This window comes from Lynx canadensis, chromosome E2 (genome assembly GCF_007474595.2).
Source record: "Lynx canadensis isolate LIC74 chromosome E2, mLynCan4.pri.v2, whole genome shotgun sequence".
Classification (NCBI taxonomy): domain Eukaryota; kingdom Metazoa; phylum Chordata; class Mammalia; order Carnivora; family Felidae; genus Lynx; species Lynx canadensis.
In genome coordinates this window covers 13292809-13308240 of record NC_044317.1, presented here as the reverse complement: position 1 = coordinate 13308240, position 15432 = coordinate 13292809, and the positions used below count along the sequence as shown (strand labels likewise).

General features: G+C 60.7%; 1 protein-coding gene across 2 annotated transcripts in view; it reads left to right on the top strand.

Annotated features, from left to right (window-relative positions):
* Positions 1 to 14066, top strand: part of VAC14 (VAC14 component of PIKFYVE complex) — a 102450-nt gene extending 88384 nt beyond the window's left edge. The window contains exons 15-19 of one of the 2 annotated variants that reach the window (XM_030299668.1): positions 3896 to 4070; positions 5536 to 5654; positions 6812 to 6891; positions 8682 to 8832; positions 13455 to 14066. In XM_030299668.1, coding sequence (XP_030155528.1) covers positions 3896 to 4070; positions 5536 to 5654; positions 6812 to 6891; positions 8682 to 8832; positions 13455 to 13617 — 688 coding nt within the window. In that variant the 3' untranslated portion in view covers positions 13618 to 14066. The remainder of the gene's footprint in view (positions 1 to 3895; positions 4071 to 5535; positions 5655 to 6811; positions 6892 to 8681; positions 8833 to 13454) is intronic. The other variant, XM_030299669.1, reaches the window with a different exon arrangement.
* Positions 14067 to 15432: the final 1366 nt, after the last annotated feature.

Below are 15432 nucleotides of genomic sequence, written 5' to 3'. Positions count from 1 at the left end.
TATGGCCCAGCTGACCTCCCCAGATTCACCTTCCCCTCCCCCAAAGATGCCCAGGACCCATTGAGCCTGCGGCGACTGGAGCTGCTGTTCTTTCACATCACCCCTTGCCCGTCCCACTGGGGCTCCTGTAACACCCTCAGCACGGTGCCTGGCGTGCGGTTAAGAGCTTCCAGTGAGCTAGCTAATATTTCTTTGTTCCTGCCTTCTGGAGGCATCGTGTCCCAGCAGTCTTGGAATTGTTTTTCTTCTCCCCGATTTGGGGTGACCTTGGGATGGGATGGCAAAGGCTGGATAAGACAAGACAGCCCCTGCCTCTGCATACCTCCCTCTCTCCTGCCCCAGCCACAGTGGTAGGGGGCAGAACAGCCCTTCCTGGGGCAGAGGAGACAACCCCGCTGAAGCAAACATCCAGAGGCTTGAGGCTGGATGGGGTGTGTGCCCCCCCCCCCCACTGCACCTCTCCGGGGTACATCTTCCCAGCGTCCCTCCCTTCGCCTCTTGTGGTGATTTCATGAGTGGAGCTTGGGGGAGGTTCCTTGGTGCTACGAATTGTTGCCGTGTCCTGACAGCACGGGTTCAGGGGTCTCCGCTGAACTAGCCTCCCACATTCCCTGGGCGGAGCAGCCAGGCCCTGGGTGATAAGGGGGGAAATGTAGCATCTGGGAGGCTGCTCTCTGCAGACAGGCCTGTGCACAGTATGCAGGGGCCTGCCCAGGATGAGCAGAGGGTGCGAGCTGGAGTGGTGCACCGGAGTATTGCCGGGCCTTGACACGTCCATACCCTAACGTTCAGCAGTGGTTATTGAGCAGCTACTCAGTGCCGTGCCCTTGTCATGAGGTCACAGCAGGGCCCTGCCCTTTGTAGCTCACGTTCTAGAGTGAGAGACAGCTAGGACCCTGTAAACAGTCTGTCAGATGATCCAGGGTGTGAGAAATGCTCAGAAAAGACACAGGACTTTCCTTAGAAAGGGCTGGTGGGAGATGAGCCCTGGACAGAGGCCTCCCCCGGCCCGGAGTTAGAGCTGACAGCTCAACGACCAGAGGGGGCTGGCCACGCGCTGGTCCCTCGGCAGAGCTTTTCCAGGCCAGGGCGGAGGTCAGGAGCAGAAGGAAAGCACAAGGGGCCAGCGTGCCAGGAGTGAAGGAGGAGTATTAAGAGCTGAAGTTGAAGAGAAGTGACCAGAAGGTGCGAGATCCTGGAGGCATGGCAAGGAGCCATGCCGTGTTTGTTTAGATCCAGTGGGAAGTCACTGGGGAGGGGCGTGCTCTGTTTAGCACTTTTTAAGGCTTGCCCCAGTGGGCAGTCCACTGGGAGGGTGGACTGTAGGGGTGAGAGAAGCAGCAGGGAGACCCGTGAGGAGCCGACTTGGAATTGACCAGAAGAGATACCCGGTCTGGCAGGCGCACTGGGCAGAGAGGCCAGGGGATTGAGGACGACTCCTTCCTTGGTTTGGGAGGAGCAGCTAGGTGGCCGCAGCAGTGACACCGCTTCCTGAGATGGGGAAGGCTGGGGCGCAGGCCTGGGGGGACCCAAAGAGTTGTGCTGTGACCCTGCCAAGTTTGAAATGCCCGTTGGACAGCTGCTGATCTAGAGACAGCCTTGAAAACAGAGGAGCTGGCTCAGCCACCAAGAGATGCAGACGAGAGAGAGACACAGTGCGCGTGCACAGAACCGGCACAACCCTAGAGGAGCAGCAGTTGCTGAAGAAGGGGAAAGCCAGGAGAGTGTGCTGTCACGGGTGGCAGGAGAAGAGCATTTCCAGAAAACTCTATCATCCCTCACCTTCTGTAGTGCATAGTGTACCTGGCTTCTGAGGGACACCAGGAGGCCAGGGCGCCCACCTGTCCTTACCACCACCCCCTTTGCTTGCCCTCCTGCACCTCCCCGGCTGTCCTCTTGTGAGAGTGCCACCCCGGCCCTCTGGCTGCTACAGGTCCCTGTGCCCCGCGGTCCCTGGAGAGCGCTGCCTGGCAGAGCCTCAGCTGTTGGCCTCTGTCATGGAGACGGCAGCAGCTGCAGCCGACGGGCATTTGTGACCATTTGTCAGAATGCTCCCCTTCCTCCCTGGCCTGCCCTCCTGGAACATTTCTATCCCACAGCCCTGGAGACGGGGCTTATCCGGGGGTGGGAGGCTCAGGAGGGGACGGAAAGTGCTGTCTGTGCTCTACAGAAAGGCCAGGCTTCCCTCCTGTGAGCTGGCTGTCACCCCAGCTAGGGTCCAGTCACCGTATACCGCGTAGCCCCACATGAGCCATCCCTGGTCTCGGCAGCTCTCCTCTGAGTAGCCACCACTGTACAAGCAGGTATTACCCCCAATTAGGAGGTAAAGAAATTGTGGCCCAGAGACACTGGGGTCACCCAGCTGGTCAGGAGCCACCCAGGTGATGACAGAGCCCTTCCCACACCACCCTCCAGCCCCACCCCCCAACAGCCTTGTTTCCACTTCTCTGGTGGGTTCTTGCCCAAGGCTGCCGTTTCTAGCTGGGCCTGGGCTGGAGACGGCCTGCCCACTGTTTGCACTTCGTGGTTTGGCCTCTCCATTACCAAATGCTCTGGGATTTTTCTGGAGCCGGGGGTGGGGAAGAATCTTCTGCTGTCTGGCCCCAAGGCATGGCTGGTATTCAGAGGGAGGCAGGAAACCAGACCCTGATAAATGCAGAGTTTAGTGTGAGTTCAGTGACCTGGGATAGACATGTTTCAGGCTTGTTGACTCCAAATGTGATTCACGTTTAGCACACGAGACCTTGAGGCCTCAGACCTTTGTCCCCACAGGCTGGAGTCCTAATCTGTATACTTCCAGAAGCAGAGACCAGGAGGCAGGCGGACAGACTAAACCCCAAATGGGAGGGGGTACCGTGCTGGTACAGTCAGGAGCTCAGTGGCCACACCCCTCCCCTCCAAGCCCCACCTGCCGGCTCCCTGGTTTGCCCTTCTGGATTTTCAGGAGCCTTGGGATCCCTGGACTCCCGACAGGAAGGCCCACTCGTACCCTCAAGGCCAGCCCTCCATGGGCACCATGGCACACTAGGGCAGTCACCAGGCTTCCTCCGAGTCTGTCCTTGAGACTTGCCTGTCACTGTTGACGTCATCTGGCCCAGGGACCCTGGAAAAATCTCCTTTTCTCCATTCTCTGGATTTCCTGTTTTCCTTTTAATAAAATGGAGCTCTTTTGCACGAAGCCCAAGTCTTATTCCCTGCAAGACTATTACTAGAGAAGAGGTGGCAGGAAGGAAAAGAGGCCCTAGCAAGTCCCTAGCTTGGCCCCGTGGTCAAGTCACTTTGTCTCCCTGTACCAGCGTTTCATTATCCAGGCAGCAAAGAGAAAACTCGGGGTTGTCATAGGGTTCGTTCATCCCACAAGCACCCCCTGAGCCCCTGCTACCGGCAGGCACCGTGTACTCCAGGTGGGGGTGCAGCTGCGAACAAAACAAACAGGTTCCTGACGCCAACGGGGAGGGCAGAGGACACGAATGACCAGTACGTGTGTTCTTTGTCACATGAAGATAATCTCTATCCAAAAAGTAAAGGTGGGAAAGGGTAGGGAGTAGCTTGGCATGTGGGGGGCATTGCTCTGGTATGCGGGAGATCGGAAAGGTAAGTTGGCGCTTCTGTGGTGATATCGGTAGGCAGAGGCCCACTGTTTTTCTCAGAATTCCATTTTGGGGCCTGGGGCAGGGAAGGGAGGTAAATCCAGCCTGTGGGGGCTCTGGAGTTGCTGAGCCAGGGTGAGCGGTGTTGGGAGGCACGGAGCCAGGCCCCGGTGACCCCCACAGGCCTCAGAGCTGAGGTTGCAGGCCAAACCCAGGAGAGAGCAGGTTCCCTCAGGATGCCGCCAGAGGGGATTCCTAGGTTAAGCCCGGAGGTTTCCGTAACCTCTACTCTGCCTATTTTCCAGGCAGCTCTGCCTCCTGCTGAACGCAGAGAACATCTTTCACTCGATGGCGGACATCCTGCTCCGAGAGGAGGACCTCAAGTTCGCCTCGACCATGGTCCACACCCTCAACACCATCCTGCTCACCTCCACAGAGCTCTTCCAGCTGAGAAACCAGCTCAAGGACCTGAAGACCCTGGTACTCCGTGTCCATGGGCTCGGGCCCTGGGTTTAATCCCGCGTGCACTCGGGCACACAGCCGTGCTACCCCACCCCAAGGCCCCAGGAGGCTCACAGAGAGGAGACAGGATGAACTCAGATCTCCGGGTCAGGTGTAAACTACAGATTGCCCTGGGTTAGCTACGTGGAAGTGGCAACCGTGGCAGTAAGTCCCAAGTGGTTTCCTTAGCCACCCACTGTGGAGACCTTTGCCCACGGAAGGCTCTGGACTCTAGGGTCCACGTGCCCTCCGGATCCACCAAAGACAGTGTGTTTTCCACTCATTCATACCCCACCCCACTGTCTGAGGGGGTCACTGCCCCTTCGCAGAATGAGTGGATTGGATTCTGGGACCATGTTACGGGACCCAGCAGTTCATGCCACGCTGTCTGAGTCAGGTTTCTGGATGACAGCGTTGCCAGACATCAGGGGTTATTAGCCTCCACTCCCTCTTCCCTGGCCCTGTCCCCTCTTTCCAACAGTTAGACATGTCTGTCTCACAAGGCATCCTGTCCTAAGTCAAGGTGTCACAGCACTGCCTGGCTCAGGCTCCGGATAAGGAACCACCAGGGCTGATCAGAGAGAGCCCGGAGGAGCTCACCATCCTGTCATCCTGCTCTGGGGGACACGGGTCAAGGGTCTCGCTCGGGACAAGGGTCTCGCTCGGCCCAAGGGCAGGAGGCTGAACTGTCCTGGATGTGCCGGTGGCTCCAGGGCTTTCGTTCCCCGATGTGGGCTGTGGTCTCCACCCCACACCCTCCTTCCCAGTTCAGACGCTGCCTCTGCTCCCTCTCCGGGCGTCTCAAGGACCTCCAAGCCTGCATCGGGGCATCTGGGGCCAGGCAGCTCGGAATGATCCAGGCCACACCTCTGCCTTCTTCCTGTGGTTCTTTCCAGACATTCGCAGAGGACTTAAGAATTTTCCTCAGGGCAGGGGCTCCCTTCGGGGTGTGGGCTCAGCCTCTGGGCCGCTTCCTGAGTGCCAGGTGGGCTGCAGACGAGGGAGGAGATGGCATCTGAAAATGAGACGGGATGCTGCCAGGGAGAGCCCAGGCCCTGAGGAAGCTTCCTCCCTGCCCACACCCAAGCCCTCCCCACAGCCCTCCAAGCCCCACAGGCTCCAGGACCACAGAGTTCTAGGAGGACAATTACCGTTCTTTGCCGAGGGCACAAATGCCAGCACAGAGGACGGGCTCACGCCTGACCAGGCCCTCACAGCCACCACCACGTGGCTCTGTGGGACTGGGAGTAATGACAGGGTCTGAGGAAGAGCTGTCAGCATTTCCTTTGTGACAACTCGTTCCCAGCTGGGCTGCCAAACACAGCCCTGGGTGCTGAGCTGTCTCCCCGGCGTTGGGCAAGGGCCCCTGGATCTCAGGCCCCGTGAGGACCCCGGGTGGGAAGAGTAGGGGCTCTGCCAGCCGCTCACACCTCTTCCTCCTCAGGAGAGCCAGAACCTGTTCTGCTGCCTGTACCGCTCCTGGTGCCACAACCCAGTCACCACGGTGTCCCTGTGCTTCCTCACCCAGAACTACCGGCACGCCTATGACCTCATCCAGAAGTTGTATCCTTCGTTCTCACTGTCCTTCCCGTCCAGCCACTGAGGGACAGGCGGGGGCCAAGTGCTCCCTTTCCGCCACACTCCTACCCCGTCCCTGTGCTCTGCCTCCAGGCCTTGTGACATGGGGACCTCCGAGGGCGTGGCCAGGGGTGCGCGGGGGAGAGCACTGTTGGCAGCGGATGGGGTCATCTAGGTCTTGTGGAGGGGAGCTGGCCCTGGAGAAACCTTGTAAGCCAGGCGTCGAGGCTGAGTGGGCCCAGCCTGGTGCTGACGGGTGCTGATGGAGCCACCTAGGTGAGAGGGCCCCGGGGCGGGGGGCGGTCGGGCTGACCTAAGCGAGGTCTGCGGGCTTGAGCTCTAGCGTCTGCAGCACTGCTGGTGAGGAGCTCAGGGACCTGGGCCACAGAGCCACAGCCCAGCTGGGCAGTGACCCAGAGGGGAGAAGCCAGCTGGGGGAGAGGCCTCAGCAAGAGAGAAGACCCGCAGCACGCCTCAGGGCCTGTGAAAGGCATCCATGGGCAGACTGATCACAGTTCTTAAAACAGTGCAGTAAAGCAGCTTACTGGATTGAAGAACTACTTAGGATGCAAAATTGGCCTCCTTTCCTGACGGGCCATGAGTTGGGGGTAAGGAGAGAGGGTCCCTAAGGTGCCTCCATTAAGGGTCGGTGTGGCCTGGCCTCACTCCCTCAGGGTGCCTGCTCTCCTTCCACACCCTAGATTTGCTTTTCTCGGCCACTGGCGTGGCCTAGAAACCACAGGCCACACACTTGCCACAGCCCTGACCTTGGCCCTGCTGACAAGCGTCCACTCAGGCAGGAACCAAGACCTTTCCCGCTCAGCCTCCCCCTCCCCCCAACACAGGCTGCAGGGCTGAGATAAGAGCCTTTCAGAGCTGGGAGGGCGAAGAGGAGAGAGCCACAGAGCAGAGCCGGAGTGCCCCTGCAGGGGGGGACAGCTGTGCCATTTCTCATTTATAGGGACAGAGAGACTGATGTCCTCCGTGTACCTTCGGGCTTAGGCAGAAACAGGCTCTACCTACAAAGCCAGGGCCCCAGTGGGAAGCGCATGTGTTCCCAGCTCTCCGGTTGCCCCACCCGGCAGAGGCCCCTCGTAGAGATGGGCCATCCCAGCCAGTCTTTCCTTGACCCGCCCACCCAGCGGGGACCTGGAAGTCACGGTGGATTTCCTCACGGAGGTGGATAAGCTGGTGCAGCTGATCGAGTGCCCCATCTTCACATGTAAGAGCCTGGCCTCTGGAGCGCGACGGGTGGAGCCGACTCCGCTGTGCTCCCTCTGGGGATGGAGGCAGGGAGGGCACTCACCCCAGGGTGTTTCTTAGAACGTCAGGAACGGAAGACCGGGGACGACAATCAGGGCTGGGGAGTCCAGTCCAATAGGACTGAGACATGGTGTCAGGACAAGCGCCTCAAGGTGACCAGCGCATGGCCGAACCCACCTGAAGGTCCATAACATCCCTACGTGGGGGTGGTTCGACCGACCAGAGTAGTGCTGCCAGGCCGCTGCTGAGGGAGCTGGCCCAGAGCTGTTCGCAGCCACCCCTCCCCGCACCACGCCCTCCTCTCTCTACAAAGCAGAGTATTTGCCGGAGCGGCTGGGCAGGAGCTCCCCGATTGTAACATCCAGGCTGAATGTGCAAAAGTGGCAGCTGGTTGGGGAGAGCACGGCTCCTGGTGCCTCGGCGCACACACAGTGCTTGCCCCCCAGAGTAGGCGACTCTCAGGATAAAACTTGCATGCTTACTTAGGTCAGGCAGGCGAGCAGGGAGGTGGCCCTGCCGGTGGCCTCCTTCCTGCCGAGCCAGTTGGCTGAGCCCTTGCCCTCTGGCAGCACCTGTGACCTGCCCGAGCTTCTCCACTCAGCCAGGCCCCATGGTGGTGGATGCCCAGGAGACACGAGAGCAGGAGGGAGACCCTGTTCCCAGCAGGGTTTAGCAAAGCCTGTCCCAAGTGGTTCCCTGGCCCAACATCTCACTTCCCCAAGGGCCTCCTGGGGCAGCCAGGCACACTCTCACCTGAGGCCAGGTCCAGCCTGACCCCAGAGAGACGACAGGCACCTTCTCGCCAGGCCCAGGGCTTTGTTGGAGCGACCACGGCAGCTTCACCCTGGTCCTGCCCAGCACCCATCCCAACCCTGCTTTGCCTGGCTCCCCCAGGGGTGACTGCCTTGACCCCACAGGCCCAGGGATGTCCACTCACGTCTCCATTGGTGGCTCCTGCTCCCTGGGGTAGGGAGAGGGTTGGGCAGGGCCTCACTGCTCTGGCTCCAGCATCAGCCCAGGCCCCCTACACGGCTGCTGCCGGGGTAACATGGCCTCTCCTGAAGTTTGTGGCTCGTTCTCCACAAAGGATGCCTGGGACTGGGCCTTAGAGACACAAGAAAGCAGGAGCCAGTGATTCTCCCGGAGGGGCTCAGAGGAGGGAAGCGTGGGCCCGTTTAAATGGGATGGGTGTTGGGCAGGACCAGGGGCACCTCTCCTATCTGGTGGGGTACTGGCATGGCTGGTGTCTGAGGAGGCTTCCCAAAAGCACCTACCAAGACACTCCGGAGTTTGGTGTGTGTTCAGCGCCACACACGAGCGTTTTTCTACCCTGCCCTCCCTTAAAGCTGTCCTAATCCGGTCTTTCTCTCCCGCTCACCCTATTTATAGCTCTCTTGTGCTGGCACGTGCAGAGCAGACAGGGAATCTGTTACACTACAGGCCCCAGGCCCCCTCATCACCAGGCTGCAGTCAGTGTAGCGGCTCAGGGACGAGGACCGGCAGCTTGGGGGTCACCAGGCTGAGGCGACTCTCGGGACAGACGGCCGTGCGGGTGGGCAGGAAGAAAGAGCGGCGAGATCCGGGGGACGGCTGAGGTGCTGCTGGAGGAGGGAGCAGGCATGTCTGGCTGTAGAGGAGCCCCTGCCCCTCTCTGAGCCACAGCTACCTGGCTGGCCCTCTCCCGGGCAGGCCGAGGTGTGGCCCAGGGCAGTGCCTGACCCCTGACCTCTACCCTCTGCCCTGCCTCAGATCTGCGCCTGCAGCTGCTGGACGTGAAGAACAACCCGTACCTGATCAAGGCCCTCTATGGCCTGCTCATGCTGCTGCCGCAGAGCAGTGCCTTCCAGCTGCTCTCCCACCGGCTACAGTGCGTGCCCAACCCCGAGCTGCTGCAGACTGAGTGAGTGCCGGGCTGGGGGACCGCTGCCCTCCGCCTCCACAGGAGGCAGAGGCCTCCACCACTGGGAGAGGCCAGACCAGAGGGACTCGGCACGAGAGGGGTCTCCCTTGCCTTGGCATCACGTTCCTCTGGCACTGCGGAGACTGGCCATCCCGTGGCCACTTACACTTAGGCCTCTTAAAGCACCAGGCTGGGGGCTTCTGCGAGTGTTTGCGAGGTGGTAGAGAGTAGCAGGATCTTCTCCCAGCCATCAGGGTTGAGTTAATCTAAAAAATGAAAGGGCCTGCCAGAATCACCCAGACGGAGGCCCCTGGAGGGAGACTGCAGGAGGAGGAGTTCATGTCCTGGGTCAGAGACGGTGTCCAGTCCTGCAGCAGTAGGCGTGAGAGCTGGGCCTCGGGCGGTCCTCCCCACCACCGCCCCCATCTACGGCAGAGGCTCCAACCTGGGCCACAGAGAGACCCCAGCCTCACTGGGACACGGAGGCACCTTGGCTACGCTGCTTGACCCTGCCCGTGGGAAGAACAGGACCTGGGCACACCTCCACCACGAGGCCAGCAAGGCGGACTCCGGGCAGGAGGGCTGCAGCCCTGCGGGGTGGGGGGCGTCCAGCCAGGCTCCTACCCCGAACCCACTGCTGGCCCGGCCCCCAGAGCCTGTTGGGCCGTGTCTATATTTGGTAACCCTTGGAGGCTTTGCCTCATCCACAGGCATTTGGCATTCGAGATGGAAAATTTCACTTGTCAGGTCGCCATGGAAACAAGCAGAGCCACTGAGAAGATTTACGCTGAATGGAGCGCACCCAGCTTGCATCAGATGCCCTGTGTGTCTAGAATTCCCTCCCAGGCTGTTAGAGCCACTTGGCAGGCCTGGCACCTCGCTCTTGCGAAGGGCCTCGGCCTTGGGCCCTTGGGACTGATGCAGGCAGCCTTGAAATGGCCTGTCTCACACGCAGGGCCTCTGACCCCAGCCCCTGTGCCTCCATAGCACTGGGTTTAGACTCCCACCACCCCTCCCACCCAGCTTGGCCTCTCCAGAGGCTGGGTGTGGGCCACCTGATAGGCTGGCCACCCTAGGCTGGCTGGAGGGGCTTGAGCCCCGAGCAGGTGTGGCCCCCAGGCCAAGGCCCAGCTCTTGGCCTGTTCCACCCCTTTTTCCAGACAGCAGTGCTCTGGGATGACAGGGCTAGGCACTGTCCCAGCTGCTCTTAGTGACACCCAAGTAATCACCAGGGGAGCAGGGAGGTGGGTTTTGCACTTGGAATCCCTTGGCCAGAATACTTCTAGCTCCTGGGACACAGAGGCCCTGAAGCCACACCGTGCTTCACTGGCCTGGCCCCTGCACCAGCATTTCCGATGTCCAGTGGGTGTTAGGGTTACCCTGGCAGGCACTCAGGATTCCTCCTTTCTTGGTGCAGGGGTAGGGGAGAAGGAGACAGGAACAGCTGCTTCCCTGTGACCTTTGGTTCTTGTCTCCACCCCCACCCCCAGCCAGGCTGCCTTCCTGAAGGAGGTCCCTGGGCCAGGCCACAGACCCTGTGAGGCTAAGGGCCATTCTCCTGCACATGACATCTCCTTGTCTAGGGTGGGGAAGTAAAGCTCAGGGTGGTAGGAGCTCTCCCTGCATGCTCCAGGCCAGGATACAAGTTTACAGAGGGAAGCTGGGGAAAATGGCTTCTCTCAGAGCCCCCCATGGCCAGAGTCAGAGAAGTCCTGGGCCAAGGGGTTGAGGCCTCTTAGGTAGGAGATTCTGCAGGCCAGTGGACAGTTCAGAGGCCTGGACTAGGATCTGGTCCCAGCTCTGCTGAGGGTTTGCCCTGTGAACTTAGACAAGCCCCTCTCCTGGCTCTGGGTTTCTTCATTCGTAAATGAGCGTTTGGACCAAATGGATGCTTGAGGCTCTGCCCAGCCCTCAAGGCCCTGGGTTCCCAGCGGTTCTTTGCAAGAACCTAGGAAGAGCTGTGTCACAGATATAGGCAGGGAGACATCGGGCAGGGAAGGGGCCTCCAGAACAGCTGGGGGAGGGGTCAGATTGCAACGCTGGGCACAGAGGGACGGCTCACACCCTGGAGAGGAGGAAGAGGACAGTCACAGCCCTGGGAGGGGCAGGCAGCTGGAAGACAGCTTTGGGTTGCCTGACAGGCCTGCAAGCCGGAAGCAGCTGGGTCGGTTGTGGGGAGGGGGTTCTGCACTCCTTGCCCATCCCTCATTCCATGTGCTCAAGGCACCAGCAGGCCTCGGAGACTCTGGCCCCCTCAGGTTTCCAGGCCACTCCCCAGAGATTATCTCAGTGAGGCAGGAGGGGACCTCTGAAGAAAATCTGGGGCCACTTGCCAGCATTAGCCTGGTGACAGGTGCATGGGTGGGGTGGCAGGAGACAGGGCTGGCTTTGGGTTCTGGAATCTCATCTGCACTTCTGGCGGGGTGTCCCCCAGTCACTGATTGCCCGAGGAGCGTTGTAAACAGACCTCGAAGGGCCTGAGCAGCAGCCATGCCCACTGTGACAGGCAGGGAGAGGAGCCCTGGCCTACCCCCGTGGGACATGCTCCTCCCCACTTGCAAGATCTCAGGCCAGGAGGGATCCAGGAAGAGAGGCTGAGTCACGGAGGGCAGCGCTTGCCACCATGATCTTCCAGAGAGTGCAGGGTATGGCCCACTCCTCCCCATCCCCACGCCTCCCTGGCCACATCTGTGCACATCACCCAGGTTTGCTGCCCACTGCCGGCATCTCCATGGAAACCCCTAATCTCAGTCCTGCCTCTGGACCAGACGCCTGTGCTTGTCAGTAGTGTTGAGGGGAATGGCACACAGACCCGCGAACGCCCAGCATCCAACGGCATACTCCAGTGTCTGCTCTGGCCTCACGTGTCCAGGCCTGCAGATCTCTCCTGCATCTCACCTACTCGGCTGGGGCAGCACCTGGTCACTGCCTGGGGCTAGAGCTGTAAGCTGCAGGGTGTCCCTCGGCCTCCCCAGAAGCCCAGGCGGTGACACCTGATAGTGCCCTGTTCCCAGGGAAGTTGCATACGGCAGCCAGAGTCCAGAATGCTGCCCCTAGAGTGGGCCCCACCTAGCTTCTCTTGATGTTTGTTGAATTAATGTTGCCTGAGGCCCAGGAAAGCAGCAGCCAAGGCACCATCCAAGGTGTCTTCAGATGGCACAGCTTCAACAGGAAGGGAACAACACTGAGTAGGGGTGCAGGGGGCCACCTCCAAGCTTCCAGATGGCATCCTGACCATGGGGAAGGCCCCCACTGCCCTTGGTCCTGCCCCAGCAGCCAGGTGAATGGTCAGAGATGTCTGTCAGGGGCCAAGTATATTGGTAAGGGTTTCCTTCAGGTGAAGCGCCATCGTGTTTCCCCCAAAATGTACTGAGCCACTGATGCACCCCAGGCCTCAAGCTGCTCAACCCTGGCCAGCCTCACCTCAGGGGGGCATAGTGGTCATAGCCACAGTGGCTGCCCATGAGGTACCTAGGCTGGGGCTAGGCACCAGGCTAAGCTCTTATATGTTGAATATGAACCACCCTCACCCCCTCACCGTGGAGTGGCCCCTGTGGCAGTCCCCTTGTATGGATGAGCAAACTGAGTCACGTGCCCAAGGCCAAATAGCTACGAAGTGGTCGTATCCAGGCTTCTCTAGCTCCTGTGCCCAGCTGCTTCTTGGAGCCTGTGAACTCACAGGGCCCTGGGATTCCCGTGAACGGCCCACAGACTTCATGAGACCCCCTTACCAGGGCCACTAGGTCTTAGGGGGCTAGAAGCAAATACTTCCCCAGCCCACACACATCTGTTTCCCAAGCCAGTGAGGCTAAAATGAAAGAGGAACAGACTCTTTCATGAGACTTTGCCGAAGGGATGGTTATAATGGGAAGGGACCCAAGGGGACCTGGTCCCCAGGAACAAGCTGAACAGGACTACTACGCCGCACAACTCTAGGGAGCATCAGGTACACTGTGGCTGTGCGCTGCACAACTTGTGCAGCTGTACAGAGCAACCGGGGAGGGTGGTCGCAGCAGGAGTTGTAGGAGCCATCAGCACGCCCAGTGGTGAGACCAGCTCTCCTTCTCCAGGGACAGGGAATGACTGCAGGCCTCTGGACCCCAACACTCAATAAGAGATGTCCTGCCAAGCTGAAAGCCCAGTAGAGACTCTTCAGCAGTAGACAATCCCTGTTGTCTGCAGGCCTAGTCCTGCCCCCAGAGAAAGGGCCAGGCTGCCTCCTCCCCCTCCTCCCTGGACCCTGTTCCAGGCCCCAGCTGGCTTCCTGGCTGGCTGCTAGCCCTGGCTTTCACCCCAAAGGGAGCCAGTCGTAAACAGGAAATGCTTCCCGATGCGATGCCTGCTCTGGGCCCCGTCGTCAGCCCACAGACTGAAGGCCATATCCAAGCAGCAGTGTTGACTGGTCCCAGCAGCTGAGGGGGAGGGGATGCTCATGAGGTTCCCCTACTTTGGGGCTGTTGGGCAAGGGTTACCGGGCCTGAGGCAGACAGACTCGCCAAGGTTGAGCTCCATCAGCCTGTGACCCTGCCCTGACCCTCGCCCTCCTATGCCCAGCGCTGCCTGCCCCCAGCTCCCTGCCATGTATGCTGAGACTGATACTGAGCCCTTCTCCTTCTTCCCAGAGACAGTCCACAGGCAGCTCCCAAGTCGCAGAAAGCGGATTCCCCCAGCATTGACTATGCAGAGTTGCTGCAGCACTTTGAGAAGGTCCAGAAGAAACACCTGGAAGTGAGGCACCAGCGGAGCGGGCGTGGGGACCACCTGGACCGGAGGGTTGTCCTCTGATGCCTGACTGGAGAAGGGCCCAAGGAGTGGCCCCACGGAGCATTTGGGGTCTTCGGGCTCCCTGAGGAGCTCGGAGACCTGCCTCAAGGGCAGGGCTGGGCCTGGCCACCAGCGCGGGGTTGGGGGGACAGAGGCTGTCCATCCAAGCTCCTCTCATAGCCCAGCCCCCTGGGCCCCCAGTGCTGTCAGCTGCACCCTGGCATTCAGACAGAGCTGGCTTCCCACCCGGGTGGGGCCAAAGCCTCAGACACCACCCATTCTCTGGAACTGGTCTCTTTCTAATATCCTCTTGTAAAAGAGCTTGACCTCTCCAGCCCACCAGAGCCCTGGCCTTGAGTGATGTGTGTACTTAGGAGTATGCATACCTGTCTGCAACTAGAGGCCAGCACAGAAGTCCATATGAATGACACACCCCCTGCCCCAATAAAGAAGTGACAGAAAACCTTCAACCTGCACCAGCTTGCTCCTTCCCACGGGCACCTGCTCCCTGCCTGATACTGCAGATGCTCCAGGACCTTCTTGCCTGCCCTGGAGTGCTGGACTCATAGTGGCCCCAGGGAATGCTGGCTGCACCTGGGAAGGCTGGTCACTGCACAGTCCCTGATGGGTGTGTCCTTGGGTCCCAGCTCTCACCTCTAGGATGCACCCCTTCCTGGAGACCACCAAGCACTGGCCTGGCCTGGAACCCTGAACCCTACCTTCCCAGGCACCTACTCTGACTTTTCCATCCAGATTCCCCCATAGTGATGCCCCATGTCCACATTGAACAAAACCAAATCTTGAGTTTCGGAATGAAAGGGCGCTCACTGCACGCTGCGCATCACAGGAAATGGAAGGGAAGGCCCAGCCAGGCCAGTGCAGGGAGGGAAGAGGCCTTCCAGGTGCCCACCCCCTTGATTTGGCTAAATAAGCTTCAATACACACCATCAGGCCAGAGCACCTGACTCCAGGCTTTGGGAAGCGTCTAATTGGCCTAATGAGCTCCCAGGTGGCTCTAGGGGTGGTCCCTGGAGTTTGGGAGAATGAGCTCTGCGAGCTTTTCCCCTCTGGGCCCCCGGCCCCTTGCGAGGCGAGAGTGGGTTTCCCTGCCTGGAGTCTCCAGGACGACAGGCCGTACTGGACCCGTCGTCCACGTGAACACGCGTGCGTCCCCACGCACGTGTACCCGGGCGTCGGGGACTGGGGACGGCAGCCCACCTCTGCTCAGCTGGTCCAACACCCGCCCCCACTGCCGAGTAAGCAGGTTGCCCGACCAGGTAACGACTACCCTAAAAGCTCAGCCTGGAGACCCTCGTGCGAGCGGCTTCGGCACCGCCTGAAAGAGCGGCCAAAGAGCTTTTGGAGGAGCGTCCGAACTCGCCGGTGCCCGGGACGAAATGTCCCAGGGCGGGCTGACGCCCGTGCGTCCCCCGCTGTGTGTCGTGTATCGCGCCCGCGGGATGCACCCGGAGGAGCCCAGCCCTCCGCGCGTCCGCCAAAAGCGCGGGAAGACCCCGGCCCGAGGCCACGGGCTGGAAGGTGGTGCCGAGCCCCTTCCCGGGAGGCAGGCACCCAACCGCCGGTCCTCTCCCGTCAGGCAGCCGGGCGGGCCCCGCCCCAGCGCCGCCCCCGGCCCGTGGTGGCGCCCGCGCCCGCCGGCCCCGCTCGCCCGGCCACTCTGGCTGCGCCCGGGCTCGAGTTTCAAAGCCGGGCTCCGGCGCTGAATGGGCCTGCGCCCGGCCGGCCTTTCCCACAGCCCTCGCCCGCCGCCGCCCCCCCCCACCCCACCCCCCCGCCGCGGTCCTCCCTCCGCCGCACCCACGTGACGCCCGAGCC